The sequence below is a fragment of the Microcaecilia unicolor genome, chromosome 6 (assembly GCF_901765095.1).
Source record: "Microcaecilia unicolor chromosome 6, aMicUni1.1, whole genome shotgun sequence".
NCBI classification, from domain to species: Eukaryota; Metazoa; Chordata; class Amphibia; order Gymnophiona; family Siphonopidae; genus Microcaecilia; species Microcaecilia unicolor.
The window spans coordinates 240,546,823-240,565,337 of record NC_044036.1 but is presented as its reverse complement, the minus strand read 5'-3'; the positions used below and the strand labels follow the sequence as shown (position 1 = coordinate 240,565,337).

The 18,515-nt window shown below is 49.8% G+C and overlaps 1 protein-coding gene across 1 annotated transcript in view; it reads right to left on the bottom strand.

Moving 5' to 3' along the window:
- CCDC183 (coiled-coil domain containing 183) overlaps positions 1 to 17,472 on the bottom strand; it is a 237,639-nt gene extending 220,167 nt beyond the window's left edge. The window contains 1 exon segment of the mRNA XM_030206812.1: positions 16,819 to 17,472. Within this exon segment, the coding sequence (XP_030062672.1) occupies positions 16,819 to 17,472 (654 nt within the window).
- Positions 17,473 to 18,515: the final 1,043 nt, after the last annotated feature.

Genomic DNA, 18,515 nt, shown 5'->3' with positions numbered 1-18,515 from the left:
GTGGGAGGGAGGCCTGGTGCTGGGTGCTGCTGGGTGGGAGGGAGGGATGCCTGGTGCTGGGTGGTGCTCGGTGGGAGGGAGGCCTGATGCCTGGTGCTGGGTGGGGTGCTGGGTGGGATACCTGATGCCTGGTGCTGGGTGGGAGGCCTGATGCCTGGTGCTGGGTGGGAGGCCTGATGCCTGGTGCTGGGTGCTGCTGGGTGGGAGGGAGGGATGCCTGGTGCTGGGTGGTGCTCGGTGGGAGGGAGGCCTGGTGCTGGGTGGGAGGGAGGGGTGCTGGGTGGGGTGCCTGGTGCTGGGTGGGTGGGAGGGAGGGAGGGAGGCCTGATGCCTGGTGCTGGGTGGGGTGCTGGGTGGGAGGCCTGATGCCTGGTGCTGGGTGCTGCTACGTGCTGGGTGGGAGGGAGGCCTGGTGCTGGGTGCTGCTGGGTGCTGGGTAGGAGGGAGGGAGGCCTGGTGCTGGGTGGTGCTCGGTGGGAGGGAGGCCTGGTGCTCGGAGGGAGGGAGGCCTGGTGCTTGGAGGGAGGAAGGCCTGCCTGGTTCTGGGAGGGAGGGCAGGGGGGGAGATGAGGGTGGCTGGACATGGGTGGCTGGAGGGGAGGGCAGGGGGAGAGGAGGGTTGCTGGACATGGATGGAGGGCAAGAAATTAAGAAGAAAGGAGGAAAGTAAAGAAATAAATGGAAAGGAAGCCTTGAAAACGGAGTTAAGAGAACAGATAGAGCAGCAGAATCAGCGACTAGGACCAATATGGATAGAAAAACAAAATCACCAGACAACAAAGGTAGAAAAAATCATTTTATTTTCATTTTAGTGTTTGGAATGTGTCCAATTTGAGAATTTACATCTGCTGTCTTATTTTGCACTGGGTATACTGGAGCTGTAACAGCTTACAGAAATGATTTATAATGAACAAAAATCATGTTATTTTTTTCTCCTATACTAGTATAATATTTTCAATGATGTCTGTTTATATGCGCCATGGCTGGTGTAAGGGGTGTGGCTATCATAGGGGTGGAGTCATGTGGTGACCCTGCCCATAATGAGTACCGGCACTTTGCAATAAATAATTAGATTTTGGGTTGCTGTTTGGGCACTCGGTCTCTGAAAGGTTCGTCATCACTGCTCTAGTGGATCCTCTTCTACTTCTATCCCACTGTCAGTTGGTGTACCTCAGGGATCTGTCCTGGGACCTCTTCTCTTCTCCATCTATACTTCTTCCCTTGGTACTCTGATCTCATCCCATGATTTTCAGTATCTTCTTTACGCTGATGACTCCCAGATCTACCTCTCCACACCAGAAATTTCAGCCGAAATCCAGGCCAAAGTATCAGCCTGCCTGTCTGACATTGCTGCCTGGATGTCTCAGCGCCATCTGAAACTAAACATGACCAAGACTGAGCTTCTTATCTTTCCCCCTAAACCAATCTCTCCTTCTCCCCCATTCTCTATTTCTGTGGATAACACTCTCATCCTTCCTGTCTCATCAGCTCGTAACCTTGAGGTCATCTTCGACAGATGTTCAAATATTTGAAAGGTATTAATCCGCAAACGAATCTTTTCCAGAGATGGGAAGGCGGTAGAACGAGAGGACATGAAATGAGATTGAAGGGGGGCAGACTCAGGAAAGATGTCAGGAAGTATTTCTTCACAGAGAGGGTGGTGGACGCTTGGAATGCCCTCCCGCGGGAGGTGGTGGAGATGAAAACGGTAACGGAGTTCAAACATGCGTGGGATATGCATAGAGGAATCCTGTGCAGAAGGAATGGATCCTCAGAAGCTTAGCTGAAATTGGGTGGCGGAGCAGATGGGGGGAAGAGGGGGTGGTGGTTGGGAGGCGAGGATAGGGGAGAGCAGACTTATACGGTCTGTATCAGAGCCGGTGATGGGAGGCGGGACTGGTGGTTGGGAGGCGGGAAATACTGCTGGGCAGACTTATATGGTCTGTGCCCTGAAAAGGACAGGTACAAATTCAAGGTAAGGTATACACATATGAGTTTGTCTTGGACAGACTGGATGGACCATGCAGGTCTTTTTCTGCCGTCATCTACTATGTTACTATGTTACATCTTCGACTCCTCCCTCTCCTTCTCTGCACATATTCAACAGACTGCTTAAACCTGTCATTTCTTTCTCTATAATATCAGCAAAATTCGCCCTTTCCTTTCTGAGCACACTACCAGAACCCTCATCCACGCTCTTATCACCTCTCGCTTAGACTATTGCAACTTGCTTCTCACAGGTCTCCCACTTAGCCATCTCTCTCCTCTTCAATCTGTTCAAAATTCTGCTGCACGACTAATATTCCGCCAGGGTCGTTATGCTCATATTAGCCCTCTCCTCAAGTCACTTCACTGGCTTCCTATCCGTTTCCGCATACAGTTCAAACTCCTCTTATTGACCTATAAGTGCATTCACTCTGCAGCTCCTCAGTACCTCTCCACTCTCATCTCTCCCTACATTCCTCCCTGGGAACTCCATTCACTAGGTAAATCTCTCTTATCTGCACCCTTCTCCTCCACTGCTAACTCCGTTCCTTTTATCTTGCTGCACCATATGCCTGGAATAGACTTCCTGAGCCGGTACGTCAAGCTCCATCTCTGACCGTCTTCAAACCTAAGCTAAAAGCCCACCTTTTTGATGCTGCTTTTAACTCCTAACCCTTGTTCAGAATCCTTATTTTATCACTTTAATATTCCCTTATCTCTTGTTTGTCCCCATTTGAGGACTTTCTTCCTGGATTGAGGTGGCACGGATGTTCTCGTAGATTTGGGTGAGGCCAAGGTTGTGGAGGCAATGCAGGCAGGACTGAGCATGGGGTAACACTCTTTGGGTTCTTCAGAAGGGTTGAAGGCCCTGGATAGGGCATCAGCTTGTGTATTTTTCTCGGCCGGTCAGAACAACAGGTGGAAGTTAAAATGGGCAAAGAATAACGACCAGCGTGCCTGCTGTGGGTTCAACCTTTTGACTTCCTGAAGGTATAGGAAATTCTTGTGATCTGTGATTACCGTGATGGGGTGCAAAGCACCTTCCAAGGGGTAGCATCATTCTTGAAAAGCCAATTTAAGGGCCAACAGTTTCCAGTCTCTGATGGTACAATTTTGTTCAGCCGGAGAAAATGTTTTAGAGAAAAAAAAACAGGGGTGACGTTTGCCAGACTCTGAGGCTTGAGAAAGAAGAGCCCCTGACCCAAGGGAAGAGGCATCGACCTCCATAACGAACGGTCTTTGAACATCAGGACTTCGGAGTACTGGGGCAGACAGAAAAGCTCGTTTAAGGGTGGTGAAGGCGTCTAGGGCTTCCGGTGTCCAGTTCTTCACATCTCCCCCCTTCCTGGTCAACACGGTGAGAGGGGCAGTGATGATGGAATATCAATGGATGAACTGCTGGTAGTAGTTAGCAAAGCCCAAAAATCGTTGCAAGGCCTGGAGACCCTGGGGCAAGGGCCAATCTCAGATGCCTCGGAGTTTAGCAGGGTCCATTTGGAGGCCATTCGAGGAGACGATATATCCCAAGAATAGGATAGACCGTTGATGAAACGAGCACTTCTTCAGCTTGGCAAATAGGTGGTGGCTCCGGAGGCGCTACAGGACCGTGCGCACATGATGGACATGGTCCGTAACAGAAGTAGAGAAAACCAGGATGTCATCCAAGTAAACTATGACAGAGGAGTACAGAAAATCTTGAAAAATAAAATTGATGAATTCCTGAAATAACGCAGGTGCGTTGCAAAGGCCAAACGGCATAACTAAATACTCAAAATGTCCCTCATGGGTATTAAAAGCGGTCTTCCATTCATCACCATGGCAAATTCAGACTAGGTTGTATGCCCCTCGGAGATCTAACTTGGTGAAGATAGATGCCCCTTGCAGACGGTCGAAAGGTTCTGGAATGAGGGGAAGTGGATACCGATTTTTGATGGTTATTTCGTTCAGACCTCGGTAGTCAATGCAGGGTCGCAACGAGCCATCCTTCTTGGAAACAAAAAAAACCCTGCCCTCGCTGGGGATGAAGAGGATCTGATGAAGCCCTTATGGAGGTTTTTTTGAATAGATTCCTCCAAAGAAAGGGTGTAGAGCCAGCCCCGGCAGCCAGACCCCGGGGTCATTTTGCCTGGCAGTAGCTCAATGGGGCAGTCAAAAGGGCGATGAAGAGGAAGAGAGTTCGCCTCCTGCGCACTAAAGACATCTTGGAAATCACAATATTCCTTGGGGAGAGAAGCATCACCCGGGCTCAAGACCCCCGGGGAGGCTGCAATAGCTTTCGGGGAATGCACCACCGGCTTGAGACATGTGGTGAAACATTGAGAACCCCAACTGCCAAAATAACGGGATGAATGGCCCGGGGAAGCACCAGAAATTGAACTTCCTCCTTATGCAAAATTCCAACTTGCATCTGCAAGGGCTGGGCAACGTGAGTGATGGAGTAGGGAAGAGTTGAACCTTGAATGGAGGTCACTTGTAGCGTAGGTTTGCAAAGAATTGAAGGAACTCCTAGTTGGTTCGGGAGACCGGTGTCAATAAAATTTCCTCCTGCTCCTGAATCGATCAAAGCCACAGTATTAATACTGAGTTCCTTCCAGTGCAGAGAAATTGGGACGGAGACAAGATTATCCGGAAGAGGTGGAAAACGACCCAGGGCCACCCCCTTCAGTGTCCCCGGGTGATGGCATTTCCAGGTTTATTCAGACAATATCTTAGGAAGTGGCTGGCCTGCTCACAGTAGAGGCAAAGTTGATTGTCCCGACAGTGAGCCCTCTCCTCAGAGAGGCGATGCCATCCGATAACCATTGGCTCTTTAGGAGCTTGCCACACCTTTGGGAGAATAAGGGCACGGCGTCTGGGGAGATGGTCTCTGAGAGCGGCGCTGAGCAGAGCGTTCCAGTGACCTTTCTTGAAACCATACGTCGATATGGACGCAGAGGGTGATCAGAGCATCCAAAGCATTCGGAAGTTCCCGGCCGGCCAGTTCATCTTTGATCCGGTTGTTGAGTCCTTGCCAGAAAACGGCCGTAAGGGCCTCTTGGTTCCATCTTACCTCTGAAGCTAGGGTTCGAAAGCGAACAGCATAAGCACCAACAGAACAATTGCCTTGTTGAACTCGTAGAAGTTCTGCGGCTGCAAAAGAGGGCCGTCCCAGCACATCGAAAACTAACCGGAAGCGGCAAAGAAATTCTCCAAGATCAGTGAGTAAAGGGTCCCGTTGCTCCCAGAGAAGAGAGGCCCAAGCCAAGGCGGATCCCGAGAGATGATATAGGTTATCTTGAGTCTATCTGTAGAAAAGGCTGCTGGTTGCATTTCAAACAGCATAAAACATTGGTTGAGGAACCCTCGGCAAGCAGAAGGGGTGCTGTTGAACCGGGGAGGCTCAGGAAGCTGCAACCCTGGAGTAGGTAACCCAGATCCAGACGATGCAGCAGGAGGCTGTCGTTGGGATTGAAGGGTTGACATCTTGGAACACACCTCCTGTAGAACTCCGGACAGACGGTTTAGCTGGGCCTGTTGCTGCTGAAAAACCTGGGCCAACTCAGACATGGCTTCGGCTTACTGTCAGATTTGTGAGTTCTTGTACCAAGCAGAGCGCTGCTGAGCCTGGTACTCGGACCAGGTTCTGCTTGGCAGCTGGACAACCCCGGGTTTCACTTGCGCTGACCGCCGTTCGCCAGAGGTTGAGACCCTAGGTGAGGGCGGCCTGCAGGACTTACGGGATGGAGCTGGAAGCGGGGTGATGAATGTATCGGCAAGGCAGACAGCAGGTCAAGAGAGTAATCCAGGTGACAGTCAGTAGGCAGGCAGGCAGGCAAGAGAGTAATCCAGATGCAGGCTGCAGTCAGTAGGCATATCAAAGAAGCTATCTTATTGGCTTGGTAAATATTAATGTTGAACAGGGCTAGTATTCATAACAGCTGAAGCACATCACTCTGCATTCATTATTGAAGGAAGTAAAGGGAGACCCCTGAAGCTGTGAAGATTATAGGCCAGTTTTTTAATCTAAGGTTGTGAAAGTGGTATTTATTTGGATTTTGCTCACACCTTTTTCAGTAGGAGTTCAAGGTGAGTTATATTCAGGTACACTGGACATTTCTCTCTCCCTGGAGGGCTCACAATCTAATTTGCTTCATGAGGCAATGGAGGGTTAAGTGACTTGCCCAAGATCACAAGGAGCAGCAGCATAGGCTAGTTTGACTGTTTCATTTGGGGGGGCAAAGGATGGGCGGAGCATATTAGCATATTCATTTGCATATATACATATGCAAATGAATATGCTAATATGGAGGAAGGAATTGAAATTTACAGGCAAAATATCACAGATGCACAGTTCAAAAAGCTGACATATTTCAATTAATAAATTCTGAATAAAGCGAATGCTACATACCTGTAGAAGGTATTCTCAGAGGACAGCAGGCTGATTGTTCTCACTGATGGGTGACGTCCACGGCAGCCCCTCCAATTGGAATCTTAACTAGCAAAGACCTTTGCTAGTCCTCGCGCGCCCATGCGCACCGCGCATGCGCGCCCGTCTTCCCGCCCGAAACCGGCTCGTGCCGGCCAGTCTCATATGTAGCAAGACAAAGAGAAGGGAAGACACAACTCCAAAAGGGGAGGCGGGCGGGTTTGTGAGAACAATCAGCCTGCTGTCCTCGGAGAATACCTTCTACAGGTATGTAGCATTCGCTTTCTCCGAGGACAAGCAGGCTGCTTGTTCTCACTGATGGGGTATCCCTAGCCCCCAGGCTCACTCAAAACAACAACCATGGTCAATTGGGCCTCGCAACGGTGAGGACATAACTGAGATTGACCTAACAATTTATCTAACTAACTGAGAGTGCAGCCTGGAACAGAACAAAACATGGGCCTAGGGGGGTGGAGTTGGATTCTAAACCCCGAACAGATTCTGAAGCATTGACTGCCCGAACCGACTGTCGCATCGGGTATCCTGCTGCAGGCAGTAATGAGATGTGAATGTGTGGACAGAAGACCACGTCGCAGCTTTGCAAATCTCTTCAATAGTAGCTGACTCAAGTGGGCTACCGACGCTGCCATGGCTCTAACATTATGAGCCGTGACATGACCCTCAAGAGCCAGCCCAGCCTGGGTGTAAGTGAAGGAAATGCAATCTGCTAGCCAATTGGATATGGTGCGTTTCCCCACAGCCACTCCCCTCCTGTTGGGATCAAAAGAAACAAACAATTGGGCGGACTTGTCTGTTGGGCTGTGTCCGCTCCAGATAGAAAGCCAATGCTCTCTTGCAGTCCAATGTGTGCAGCTGACGTTCAGCAGGGCAGGAATGAGGACGGGGAAAGAATGTTGGCAAGACAATTGACTGGTTCAGATGGAACTCCGACACAACCTTTGGCAAGAACTTAGGGTGAGTGCGGAGGACTACTCTGTTATGATGAAATTTGGTGTAAGGGGCCTGGGCTACCAGGGCCTGAAGCTCACTGACTCTACGAGCTGAAGTAACTGCCACCAAGAAAATGACCTTCCAGGTCAAGTACTTCAGATGGCAGGAATTCAGTGGCTCAAAGGAGGTTTCATCAGCTGGGTGAGAACGACATTGAGATCCCATGACACTGTAGGAGGTTTGACTGGGGGCTTTGACAAAAGCAAACCTCTCATGAAGCGAACAACTAAAGGCTGTCCTGAGATCGGCTTACCTTCTACACGGTAATGGTATGCACTGATTGCGCTAAGGTGAACCCTTACAGAGTTGGTCTTGAGACCAGACTCAGACAAGTGCAGAAGGTATTCAAGCAGGGTCTGCGTAGGACAAGAGCGAGGATCTAGGGCCTTGCTGTCACACCAGACGGCAAACCTCCTCCATAGAAAGAAGTAACTCCTCTTAGTGGAATCTTTCCTGGAAGCAAGCAAGATGCGGGAGACACCCTCTGACAGACCCAAAGAGGCAAAGTCTACGCTTTCAACATCCAGGCTGTGAGAGCCAGAGACCGGAGGTTGGGATGCAGAAGCGCCCCTTCGTCCTGTGTGATGAGGGTCGGAAAACACTCCAATCTCCACGGTTCTTCGGAGGACAACTCCAGAAGAAGAGGGAACCAGATCTGACGCGGCCAAAAAGGAGCAATCAGAATCATGGTGCCTCGGTCTTGCTTGAGTTTCAACAAAGTCTTCCCCACCAGAGGTATGGGAGGATAAGCATACAGCAGACCCTCCCTCCAGTCCAGGAGGAAGGCATCCGATGCCAGTCTGCCGTGGGCCTGAAGCCTGGAACAGAACTGAGGGACTTTGTGGTTGGCTCGAGATGCGAAGAGATCTACCAAGGGGGTGCCCCACACCTGGAAGATCTGTCGCACTACACGGGAATTGAGCGACCACTCGTGAGGTTGCATAATCCTGCTCAACCTGTCGGCCAGACTGTTGTTTACGCCTGCCAGATATGTGGCTTGGAGCACCATGCCGTGACGGCGAGCCCAGAGCCACATGCTGACGGCTTCCTGACACAGGGGGCGAGATCCGGTGCCCCCCTGCTTGTTGATATAATACATGGCAACCTGGTTGTCTGTCTGAATTTGGATAATTTGGTGGGACAGCCGATCTCTGAAAGCCTTCAGAGCGTTCCAGACCGCTCGTAACTCCAGGAGATTGATCTGCAGATCGCGTTCCTGGAGGGACCAGCTTCCTTGGGTGTGAAGCCCATCGACATGAGCTCCCCACCCCAGGAGAGACGCATCCGTGGTCAGCACTTTTTGTGGCTGAGGAATTTGGAAAGGACGTCCCAGAGTCAAATTGGACCAAATCGTCCACCAATACAGGGATTTGAGAAAACTCGTGGACAGGTGGATCATGTCTTCTAGATCCCCAGCAGCCTGAAACCACTGGGAAGCTAGGGTCCATTGAGCAGATCTCATGTGAAGGCGGGCCATGGGAGTCACATGAACTGTGGAGGCCATGTGGCCCAGCAATCTCAACATCTGCCGAGCTGTGATCTGCTGGGACGCTCGCACCCGAGAGACGAGGGACAACAAGTTGTTGGCTCTCGTCTCTGGGAGATAGGCACGAGCCGTCCGAGAATCCAGCAGAGCTCCTATGAATTCGAGCTTCTGCACTGGGAGAAGATGGGACTTTGGATAATTTATCACAAACCCCAGTAGCTCCAGGAGGCGAATAGTCATCTTCATGGACTGTAGAGCTCCTGCCTCGGATGTGTTCTTCACCAGCCAATTGTCGAGATATGGGAACACATGTACCCCCAGCCTGCGAAGTGCCGCCGCTACTACAGCCAAGCACTTCGTGAACATTCTGGGCGCAGAGGCGAGCCCAAAGGGTAGCACACAGTACTGGAAGTGACGTGTGCCCAGCTGAAATCGCAGATACTGTCTGTGAGCTGGCAGTATCGGGATGTGTGTGTAGGTGTCCTTCAAGTCCAGAGAGCATAGCCAGTCATTTTCCTGAATCATGGGGAGAAGGGTGCCCAGGGAAAGCATCCTGAACTTTTCTTTGACCAGATATTTGTTCAGGGCCCTTAGGTCTAGGATGGGACGCATCCCCCCTGTTTTCTTTTCCACAAGGAAGTACCTGGAATAGAATCCAGGCCCTTCCTGCCCGGATGGCACGGGCTCGACCGCATTGGCGCTGAGAAGGGCGGAGAGTTCCTCTGCAAGTACCTGCTTGTGTTGGAAGCTGTAAGACTGAGCTCCCGGTGGACAATTTGGAGGTTTTGAGGCCAAATTGAGGGTGTATCCTTGCCGGACTATTTGGAGAACCCACTGATCGGAGGTTATGAGAGGCCACCTTTGGTGAAAAACTTTCAACCTCCCTCCGACCGGCAGGTCGCCCGGCACTGACACGTTGATGTCGGCTATGCTCTGCTGGAGCCAGTCAAAAGCTTGTCCCTTGCTTTTGCTGGGGAGCCGAGGGGCCTTGCTGAGGCGCACGCTGCTGACGAGAGCGAGCGCGCTGGGGCTTAGCCTGGGCCACAGGCTGTCGAGAAGGAGGATTGTACCTACGCTTACCAGAAGAGTAGGGAACAGTCTTCCTTCCCCCAAAAAATCGTCTACCTGTAGAGGTAGAAGCTGAAGGCTGCCGGCGGGAGAAATTGTCGAAAGCGGTATCCCGCTGGTGGAGCTGCTCTACCACCTGTTCGACCTTCTCTCCAAAAATATTATCCGCACGGCAAGGCGAGTCTGCAATCCGCTGCTGGATCCTATTCTCCAGGTCGGAGGCACGCAACCATGAGAGTCTGCGCATCACCACACCTTGAGCAGCGGCCCTGGACGCAACATCAAAGGTGTCATACACCCCTCTGGCCAGGAATTTTCTGCACGCCTTCAGCTGCCTGACCACCTCCTGAAATGGCTTGGCTTGCTCAGGGGGGAGCTTGTCCACCAAGCCCGCCAACTGCCGCACATTGTTCCGCATGTGGATGCTCGTGTAGAGCTGGTAGGACTGGATATTGGCCACGAGCATTGAAGAATGGTAGGCCTTCCTCCCAAAGGAGTCTAAGGTTCTAGAGTCCTTGCCCGGGGGCGCCGAAGCATGCTCCCTAGAACTCTTAGCCTTCTTTAGGACCAAATCCACAACTCCAGAGTCGTGAGGCAACTGAGTGCGCATCAGCTCTGGGTCCCCATGGATCCGGTACTGGGACTCGATCTTCTTGGGAATGTGGGGATTACTTAGTGGCTTGGTCCAGTTCGCCAGCAATGTCTTTTTGAGGACATGATGCATGGGTACTGTGGACGCTTCCTTAGGTGGAGAAGGATAGTCCAGGAGCTCAAACATTTCAGCCCTGGGCTCGTCCTCCACAACCACCGGGAAGGGGATGGCCGTAGACATCTCCCGGACAAAGGCCGCAAAAGACAGACTCTTGGGAGGAGAAAGCTGCCTTTCAGGGGAGGGAGTGGGATCAGAAGGAAGACCCTCAGACTCTTCGTCAGAGAAATATCTGATGTCCTCCTCCTCTTCCCACGAGGCCTCACCTTCGGTATCAGACACAAGTTCACGGACCTGTGTCTGAAGCCGTGCCCGGCTCGACTCCGTGTAACCACGGCCACGGTGGGAGCATCGAGAAGTAGACTCCCTCGCCCGCACCGGCGAAGCTCCCTCCGCCGACGTCATCGTGGAGTCTTCCTGGGAGGCGACCGCAGTCGGTACCGCATGCGGCACCGATGTCGGAGACCTCACCCCGGGCAAGGGGCCAGCCGGCGCCTCACTCGACGGTACCGGTGGCGCAAGCACCCCCGGTACCGGAGGGGAAGGGCGCAACAGCTCTCCCAGAATCTCTGGGAGAACGGCCCGGAGACTCTCGTGCAGAGCGGCTGTGGAGAAAGACGTGGAAGCCGATGCAGGTGTCGACGTCAGAGTCTGTTCCGGGCGTGGAGGCTGTTCCGGGCTGTCCATAGTGGAGCGCATCGACACCTCCTGAACAGAGGGTGAGCGGTCCTCTCGGTGCCGATCCTACTAGGTGCCGACTCCCTCGGCGACCCAGAGCTCTCGGTGCCGATACGGGAAGGGGACCGGTGTCGATGCTTCTTCGACTTCTTGGGACGAAGCATGTCACCGGAGCTTCCCGGCACCGACGAGGAAGACGTAGAATCCAGCTGTTGCTTCCTCGGGGCCGAGGCCGAAGAAGGTCGGTCTTGGGGGGGCTGTACCGCAGGAGCCCTCAGGGTAGGGGGAGACCCACCCGAAGGCTCACCGCCACCAGCAGGGGAATGGACAGCCCTCACCTGCACTCCAGTCGAAGCACCACCGTCCGACGACATCAGCAGAAGTGGAGGTCCCGGTACCACCGACGCCGACGCAGCCTTCCGATGACTCAGCCCCGATGCAGAGGGTCGATGCCTCAATGCACTCGATGCAGTTGCGGCCGAGGATGGAGGTCTAGACGCTGTCGACATCGATGCACTCAATACTCCCGGTGCTGTAAGCCTTTATAGGATGAATAACTCTTCTGGGCAAAGCTACCCAATGAGTAATTCCCAGGTTCTGTTTACAGGAGTCTGGCTAAACCAACTTCCTAGCTCTGTCCAGGGGTTATATATTATGAAGGAACCTGGCTGTTCTGGGCCTACACCAGAACTCTTCTTCTGTTAGAGAGAACTGGAATAAAAGTAAAGTCACTGCTGTGAAATATATTAATTTATTATATAGGTAAGCAAATAGTATAATACACCCTACACTACAGCTCAGCTGTACAATTGTAGCTCCCTTATGCTGATAAGCAACTGTAGAATGTGTTGTCTAACCAAAGCACTGATATCACTGGTTACTAGGTTATTACACAATCCTGATTAGTAATACTGACTAGGTCATGAAGTAATACAGTTAGCAGCACATCTTCCTGATCACAAAGTTCTGACTAACCCGCCTTTGCTTAGGTAAGAACCCACTAGCTAATCCCCGACTACAGGAAATAAATCTCTGCAATCCTCACCGAGCCGACTCTAGGTGGTCTCTCAGATGAAGTGGACACAGGTTTTCCCCTTTAGACTCCAGCTGTTTTCCACAGCAAGTCCCCGTCTCAGGAAACAACACAGGTTCTGCAGCATGCAGGATTACAGTCTCTCTGGCCGGTAGAGCTGAACCAACAGGTACTTTCTTCAGATGGTCAGTTCACAAGGTTGTGGACCACTTCAGGTCTCACTGGTCTTCTTTTCAGCTACCCTTCTTCCAGTAGAACCAGACAAATTCTCCCTTTCTTCTTTTCTTTCTTCTTCTGTCTGTCTCTCTGCACTTCTCTCCCTTTCTGGTCTCCCGCTCTCTGGCCCCTGATTCCCAGGTGACCAGACAGCAACCAATCCCGATCTTGTCCAGCTCCTTCCCTGAGCAAGAAAACCTTTTTTTTTGATCTTCCAGTTGTTACATTGTGGTATGCATTCCTGTCTCTCATCAGACTTGCTGGCACCATGGCCTTACCCCCTGTAGCTCATCAGGGAGGTGCAAGGGTCAGGTAGCCCACTGCATATCCTTGAGTTTTGTTTTTTTTTTCAGACCTGCCAGTTATTTACCACAAGCAGAGCTCTGGTACAAACAGAAAGTTGAATCTGCTTGGTCACTGAAGTGCAGGGTCTTAGTTCACAGACTCCATCTTGACATAGTTGTATACACAGGCAGAGATCAGCAGAGTGAGGCTCACAAGGAAATAGCCCTACAGTGCCGATGCCGACGAAGAGCCCGAGAACAAAACGTTCCACTGGGCCAATCTCGCTACCTGAGTCCGCTTTTGTAAAAGGGCGCACAGACTACAGGCCTGCGGGCGGTGCCCAGCCCCCAGACACTGAAGACACGACGCGTGCCTGTCAGTGAGCAAGATTACCCGGGCGCACTGGGTGCACTTCTTGAAGCCGCTGGGAGAATTCGATGACATGGGCGGAAAAATCGCGCCGGCGAAATCAAAACTCGTAATTGCGGCGGGCACCAAAAAGAGGGGGAGAAAAAATTCGACCCGAGGCCTGAAATGGGCCTACCCTGAAGACGAAAGAAAACTTACCGGGGCAAAAACTGGAAATAGCGTAAAGGGAAAAAGACTGAAAAGGTCCTCTTCCGAAATCCTTTTTTTTTTTTTAAACGCGAAAGTCAAAAAGAGACGCGCAAGGTCAACTTAAGGGGCGCGAACGGCGTAACACGACCGTACCGAGCGCGGACAAAAGAAGACTGGCCGGCACGAGCCTGTTTCGGGCGGGAAGACGGCTGCGCATGCGCGGTGCGCGTGGGCGCGCGAGGACTAGCAAAGGCCTTTGCTAGTGAAGATTCCAATTGGAGGGGCTGCCATGGACGTCACCCATCAGTGAGAACAAGCAGCCTGCTTGTCCTCGGAGAAATCTTTCTTACACCATTAGATCAGTTCCTAGAAACTAATTCATTATCCTGCTTGTCCAATTATCTATTCCCTTATATGGTTTAGCTTCCAATTACTTTCTCAATGTCATACCTCATTCTGCACCTGGGTCATTATTCTTTAACTACTTTTGGATGAACTTCAGGACCCATACAATTAACATGTTCCTGTACTTTATTTACATTCAGCTGTATCTAAGCTAGAATAACATGTTTTATAGCTAGCCAAAAGCATGTCTAAGACAAACTACAGTGCTTCTTGTCTAGAAACTGTATATGTAAAAATGATTAACCCATTAATTTCCCTAACATTTCCCTCCTGTTTATCATTGTTACATATACTTGCTCAAGTCTCTAGAAAATTCCTCTCCAAAACATCTTTCTTTTGGCCTGGAGATTCCTATAGTCTTGAGTCTGTTATACCAAAAGGTGGAAGGAGGATAACCAGTGGGACACTGTCATACCGGGGTACAAAGTATATCGTAATGATAGGGTGGACCGGACTGGTGGAGGGGTAGCATTGTATATTAACGAGAGCCTTGACTCAGATAGATTACAAATTCAGCAGGACACAAATCACACCTTTGAATCACTGTGGGTTGAAATTCCATGTATAAAAGGGGAAAAAATGGTGATAGGAGTGTACTACCGTCCGCCTCGCCAGGATGAGCAGGTAGACACAGAAATGATAAAAGAAATCAGAGACGCGAACAAAATGGGCAATGTGATAATAATGGGTGACTTCAATTATCCAAATATAGACTGGGTAAATGTAACATCGGGACACGCTACAGAGATACAATTCCTTGATGAAATCAAGGACAGCTTTATGGAGCAACTGGTGCAGGAGCCGACGAGAGAAGGAAAAATTCTAGACTTGGTCCTTAGTGGAGCGCATGATCTGGTGAGGGACGTTATGGTACTGGGGCCACTTGATAACAGTGACCATAATATGATCAGTTTTGACATCGACCTTGAAGTAACTGTACACAGAAAGTCAAATACGTTAGCGTTTAACTTTAAAAAAGGAGACTATGATAAAATGAGAAGAACGGTAAAAAAAAAACTTAGGGGGGCAACTGAGAGAGTAAAAACTGTACAACAGGCGTGGACGCTGTTCAAAAATACCATCCTGGAGGCCCAGGCCATACATATTCCGCGAATTAGAAAAGAAAGACGGAACTCCAAAAGACACCTGGCCTGGTTGAAAAGTGAGGTGAAGGAAGCTATTAGGGCTAAAAGAAATGCCTTCAGAAAATGGAAGAAGGAACCGTCTGAAAATAACAAGAAACAGCATAAGGAGTGTCAAAGCAAATGCAAGGCGCAGATTAAAAAGGCCAAGAGGGAGTATGAAAAAAAGATAGCATTAGAGGCAAAAAAAACATAGTAAAAAATTTTTTCGGTATATTAAAAGCAGGAAGCCGGCAAAAGAATCGGTTGGGCTGCTGGATGACCGAGGGGTAAAAGGGGCGATCAAGGAAGACAAAGACATAGCGGAAAGACTGAATGAATTCTTTGCTTCGGTCTTCACCGAGGAAGATTTGGGTGGGATACCGGTGTCGGAAATGGTATTTCAAGCGGACGAGTCGGAGAAACTTACTGACTTCACGGTTAACCTGGAGGACGTAATGGGGCAGTTCGGCAAACTGAAGAGTAGTAAATCTCCTGGACTGGATGGTATTCATCCTAGAGTACTAATAGAACTGAAAAACGAGCTTGCGGAGCTACTGCTAGTGATATGCAACTTATCCTTAAAATCGAGCATGGTACCGGAAGATTGGAGGGTGGTCAATGTAACGCCCATTTTTTAAAAAGGCTCCAGGGGAGATCCGGGAAATTATAGACCGGTGAGTCTGACGTCGGTGCCGGGGAAAATGGTAGAGGCTATTATTAAAAACAAAATTACAGAGCACATCCGAGGACATGGATTACTGAGACCAAGTCAGCATGGCTTTTGTGTGGGGAAATCTTGCCTGACCAATTTACTTCAATTCTTTGAAGGAGTAAACAAACATGTGGACAAAGGGGAGTCGGTTGATATTGTGTATCTGGATTTTCAAAAGGCGTTTGACAAGGTACCTCATGAAAGGCTACAGAGGAAATTGGAGGGTCATGGGATAGGAGGAAATGTCCTATTGTGGATTAAAAACTGGTTGAAGGATAGGAAACAGAGAGTGGGGTTAAATGGGCAGTATTCACAATGGAGAAGGGTAGTTAGTGGGGTTCCTCAGGGGTCCGTGCTAGGACCGCTGCTTTTTATGTTTCAATCTTTTTTATTGTAACCAACCATAGTAATATAATAAACAGTGACTGTCCAACAGTTCAAACATGTACAGATATGTTCAACTACGAAATTATGCATTTTACCGAGTTATCTCATATCTGGTTACAACATTTATTCCTTTCCCCCTCCCCCCAACTTATCCATCTTAACCCTTCCCCCCCTTATCTCTCAAATTTAAGGCATAAGAATCTAAGCATCATTCTCTCGCTTCAATACAGTCAAGGTAATCTCTAGAGATTTAACAGATGACTCCGGGCTGCCGGAGTAAGAGTCTGCCACAAGGGTGCCCAGCACCGTTGAAATTTCTTTCCCGCTACCGAGTCTAAGGTGAAATGTTCTTGACGCTCCAGGCGCATTAGGTACAACATTCTGACTGTCCATGACTGCTGGGTGGGCGGTTTCCTTGTTATCCACTCCGCCAAAATCACTTGCTTGGCAGCGATGGTTGCTTTTATCACAAATTCCATATATCCTTTGGGCTTAGGCGTGCTTAGTCTAGGGTGTCCGAACAGCAGGGTAGCGTCATATGTCCACTTTGAGCCTCATATCTGAGATACATAAATTAGCAAGTCTCTCCAAAATTTCTCTACTGCCTTGCATCTCCAGAACATGTGCCCCAGTGTTGCCCCCTCTCTTCCGCACTTGGGGCATGAGCCCCAGGGGGACACTCCCAAATGGAAAGCTCTACGGGGGACAACATACAGTCTCATCACAAATTTGTATTGCACTTCCCACTGACTCACTGCTTTGGTTAAGCGCCTGATGGATAGAATATGTGTCTTCACTTGCATCTCCGTGATGTCAATCAATAAGTCCTCTTTCCACTGTTCTGCCAGTCGCAAATAATCCACTTCTGCCGCTGTGTCTCGAATGTGTCTATGGTGGTAGGTTAAAGGCACTTCTTGCTGCGCCCCCAGTGAAAATGCTGTCCCTAGCTCTTCTTGCACATCCTCTGCCAGCCATTCCCATGTCAGAGTTCCAATATAATGTTTGAGTTGTAAGTAATGAAATCTGTCTCGCTCCTCCAGCCCATATTCCCTCTGTAGATCTGGGAACGGCTTTATCTTGCCCTCTAAGGTGAGTACCTGCAGCAGGTATTCCACCCCCTTTTGTCTCCACCTGTGGAATATTGCATACAAGTTTCCAGGTACAAAGTCTCTGTTTCCACAGATGGACTGGAACGGAGTCACTCTTGTGGAGAATTTGTGTAGCCGGCAAATCCAGGCCCACGTCGCTTTAGCCGAAGTCATTATCCCTGAGTACTTTAGCACCTCTGGAATGGGGCCTCCTCCCACGTGCAAGTAGTTAGAAAAGTGTATTCGGGGTACTAATTGTGTTTCCAGTGTGGTATTAGAAAACTCCTCTGTCCCCCGGTACCAGTCATTTATATGGCGCATCCCACATGCCACTGTTAGATGTCTCACACTTAGTAGTCCAAGACCCCCATATTCCACTGGGATTGTTGAGGTGGACAATGGAAGGCGCGCTCTCTTCCCCTGCCAGAGAAATCTTTGCATAATGTTAGTCAATTTTCTCTCATCTTTCTTTTTCAAGTATAGTGGTATAGTCTGGAATACGTACAACCACTTGGGGATTATACACATATTGTAGAGGGCAACTCTTCCCATAAGCATAATGGGCAGTGATCTCCACATGCTCAACTTCTCCTCTGTCTCTATCAATAACCTCCTAACATTCTCTTTATATAAAGCTTCCAAATTTGCAGGTAACTGTATACCTAGATATGTGATTGGGTTCTGGGTCCATTGCAAAGATCTGGGGCCCCTCCACCTGCCCACCTCCCCATCATTTATTGGAAGTATAAATGATTTATTGTAATTTAATCTAAACCCAGAGCAAGTACCATAACTTTCAATCTCTCCCAGCACTGTTGCTAAGGAGCTATTAGGGTCTGTCAGTGTCAGTAGCAGGTCATCCGCATATGCGAGTACTTTCAGTGGCCGGCCCTGCATCTCAACTCCTTTTATTTCTTCGTTGTGGAGCAGGTGTTTTAATAATGGTTCTAATGCCAATATGAACAACAGTGGCGAAAGCGGACAGCCTTGCCTGGTGCCTCTACAGATGGGAAACTCTCTCTCTTTCCTGCCATTAACTATAACACTAGCCATGGGTTTTGTATAGAGGACCTGGACCGCTCTCGCAAACCAGCCCGTAATACCTATGGTTGCCAAGACCTGAAATAAGAACTCCCAACTCACTTGGTCAAAAGCCTTTTCCACATCCAGGCTAACCACCCAAGCTGGCACCCCCCTCTCTTTACATATTGCCATCGCCAGTAGCAATTTCCGTACATTGTGGACTGCTCTTCGTTTTTTTATAAATCCCACCTGCTCGGGTCCAATAATGTTAGGCAAACACAGTGCTAGGCGATCTGCCAAGATTTTTGCTAGGAGCTTTACTTCTACGTTTAGTAGAGATA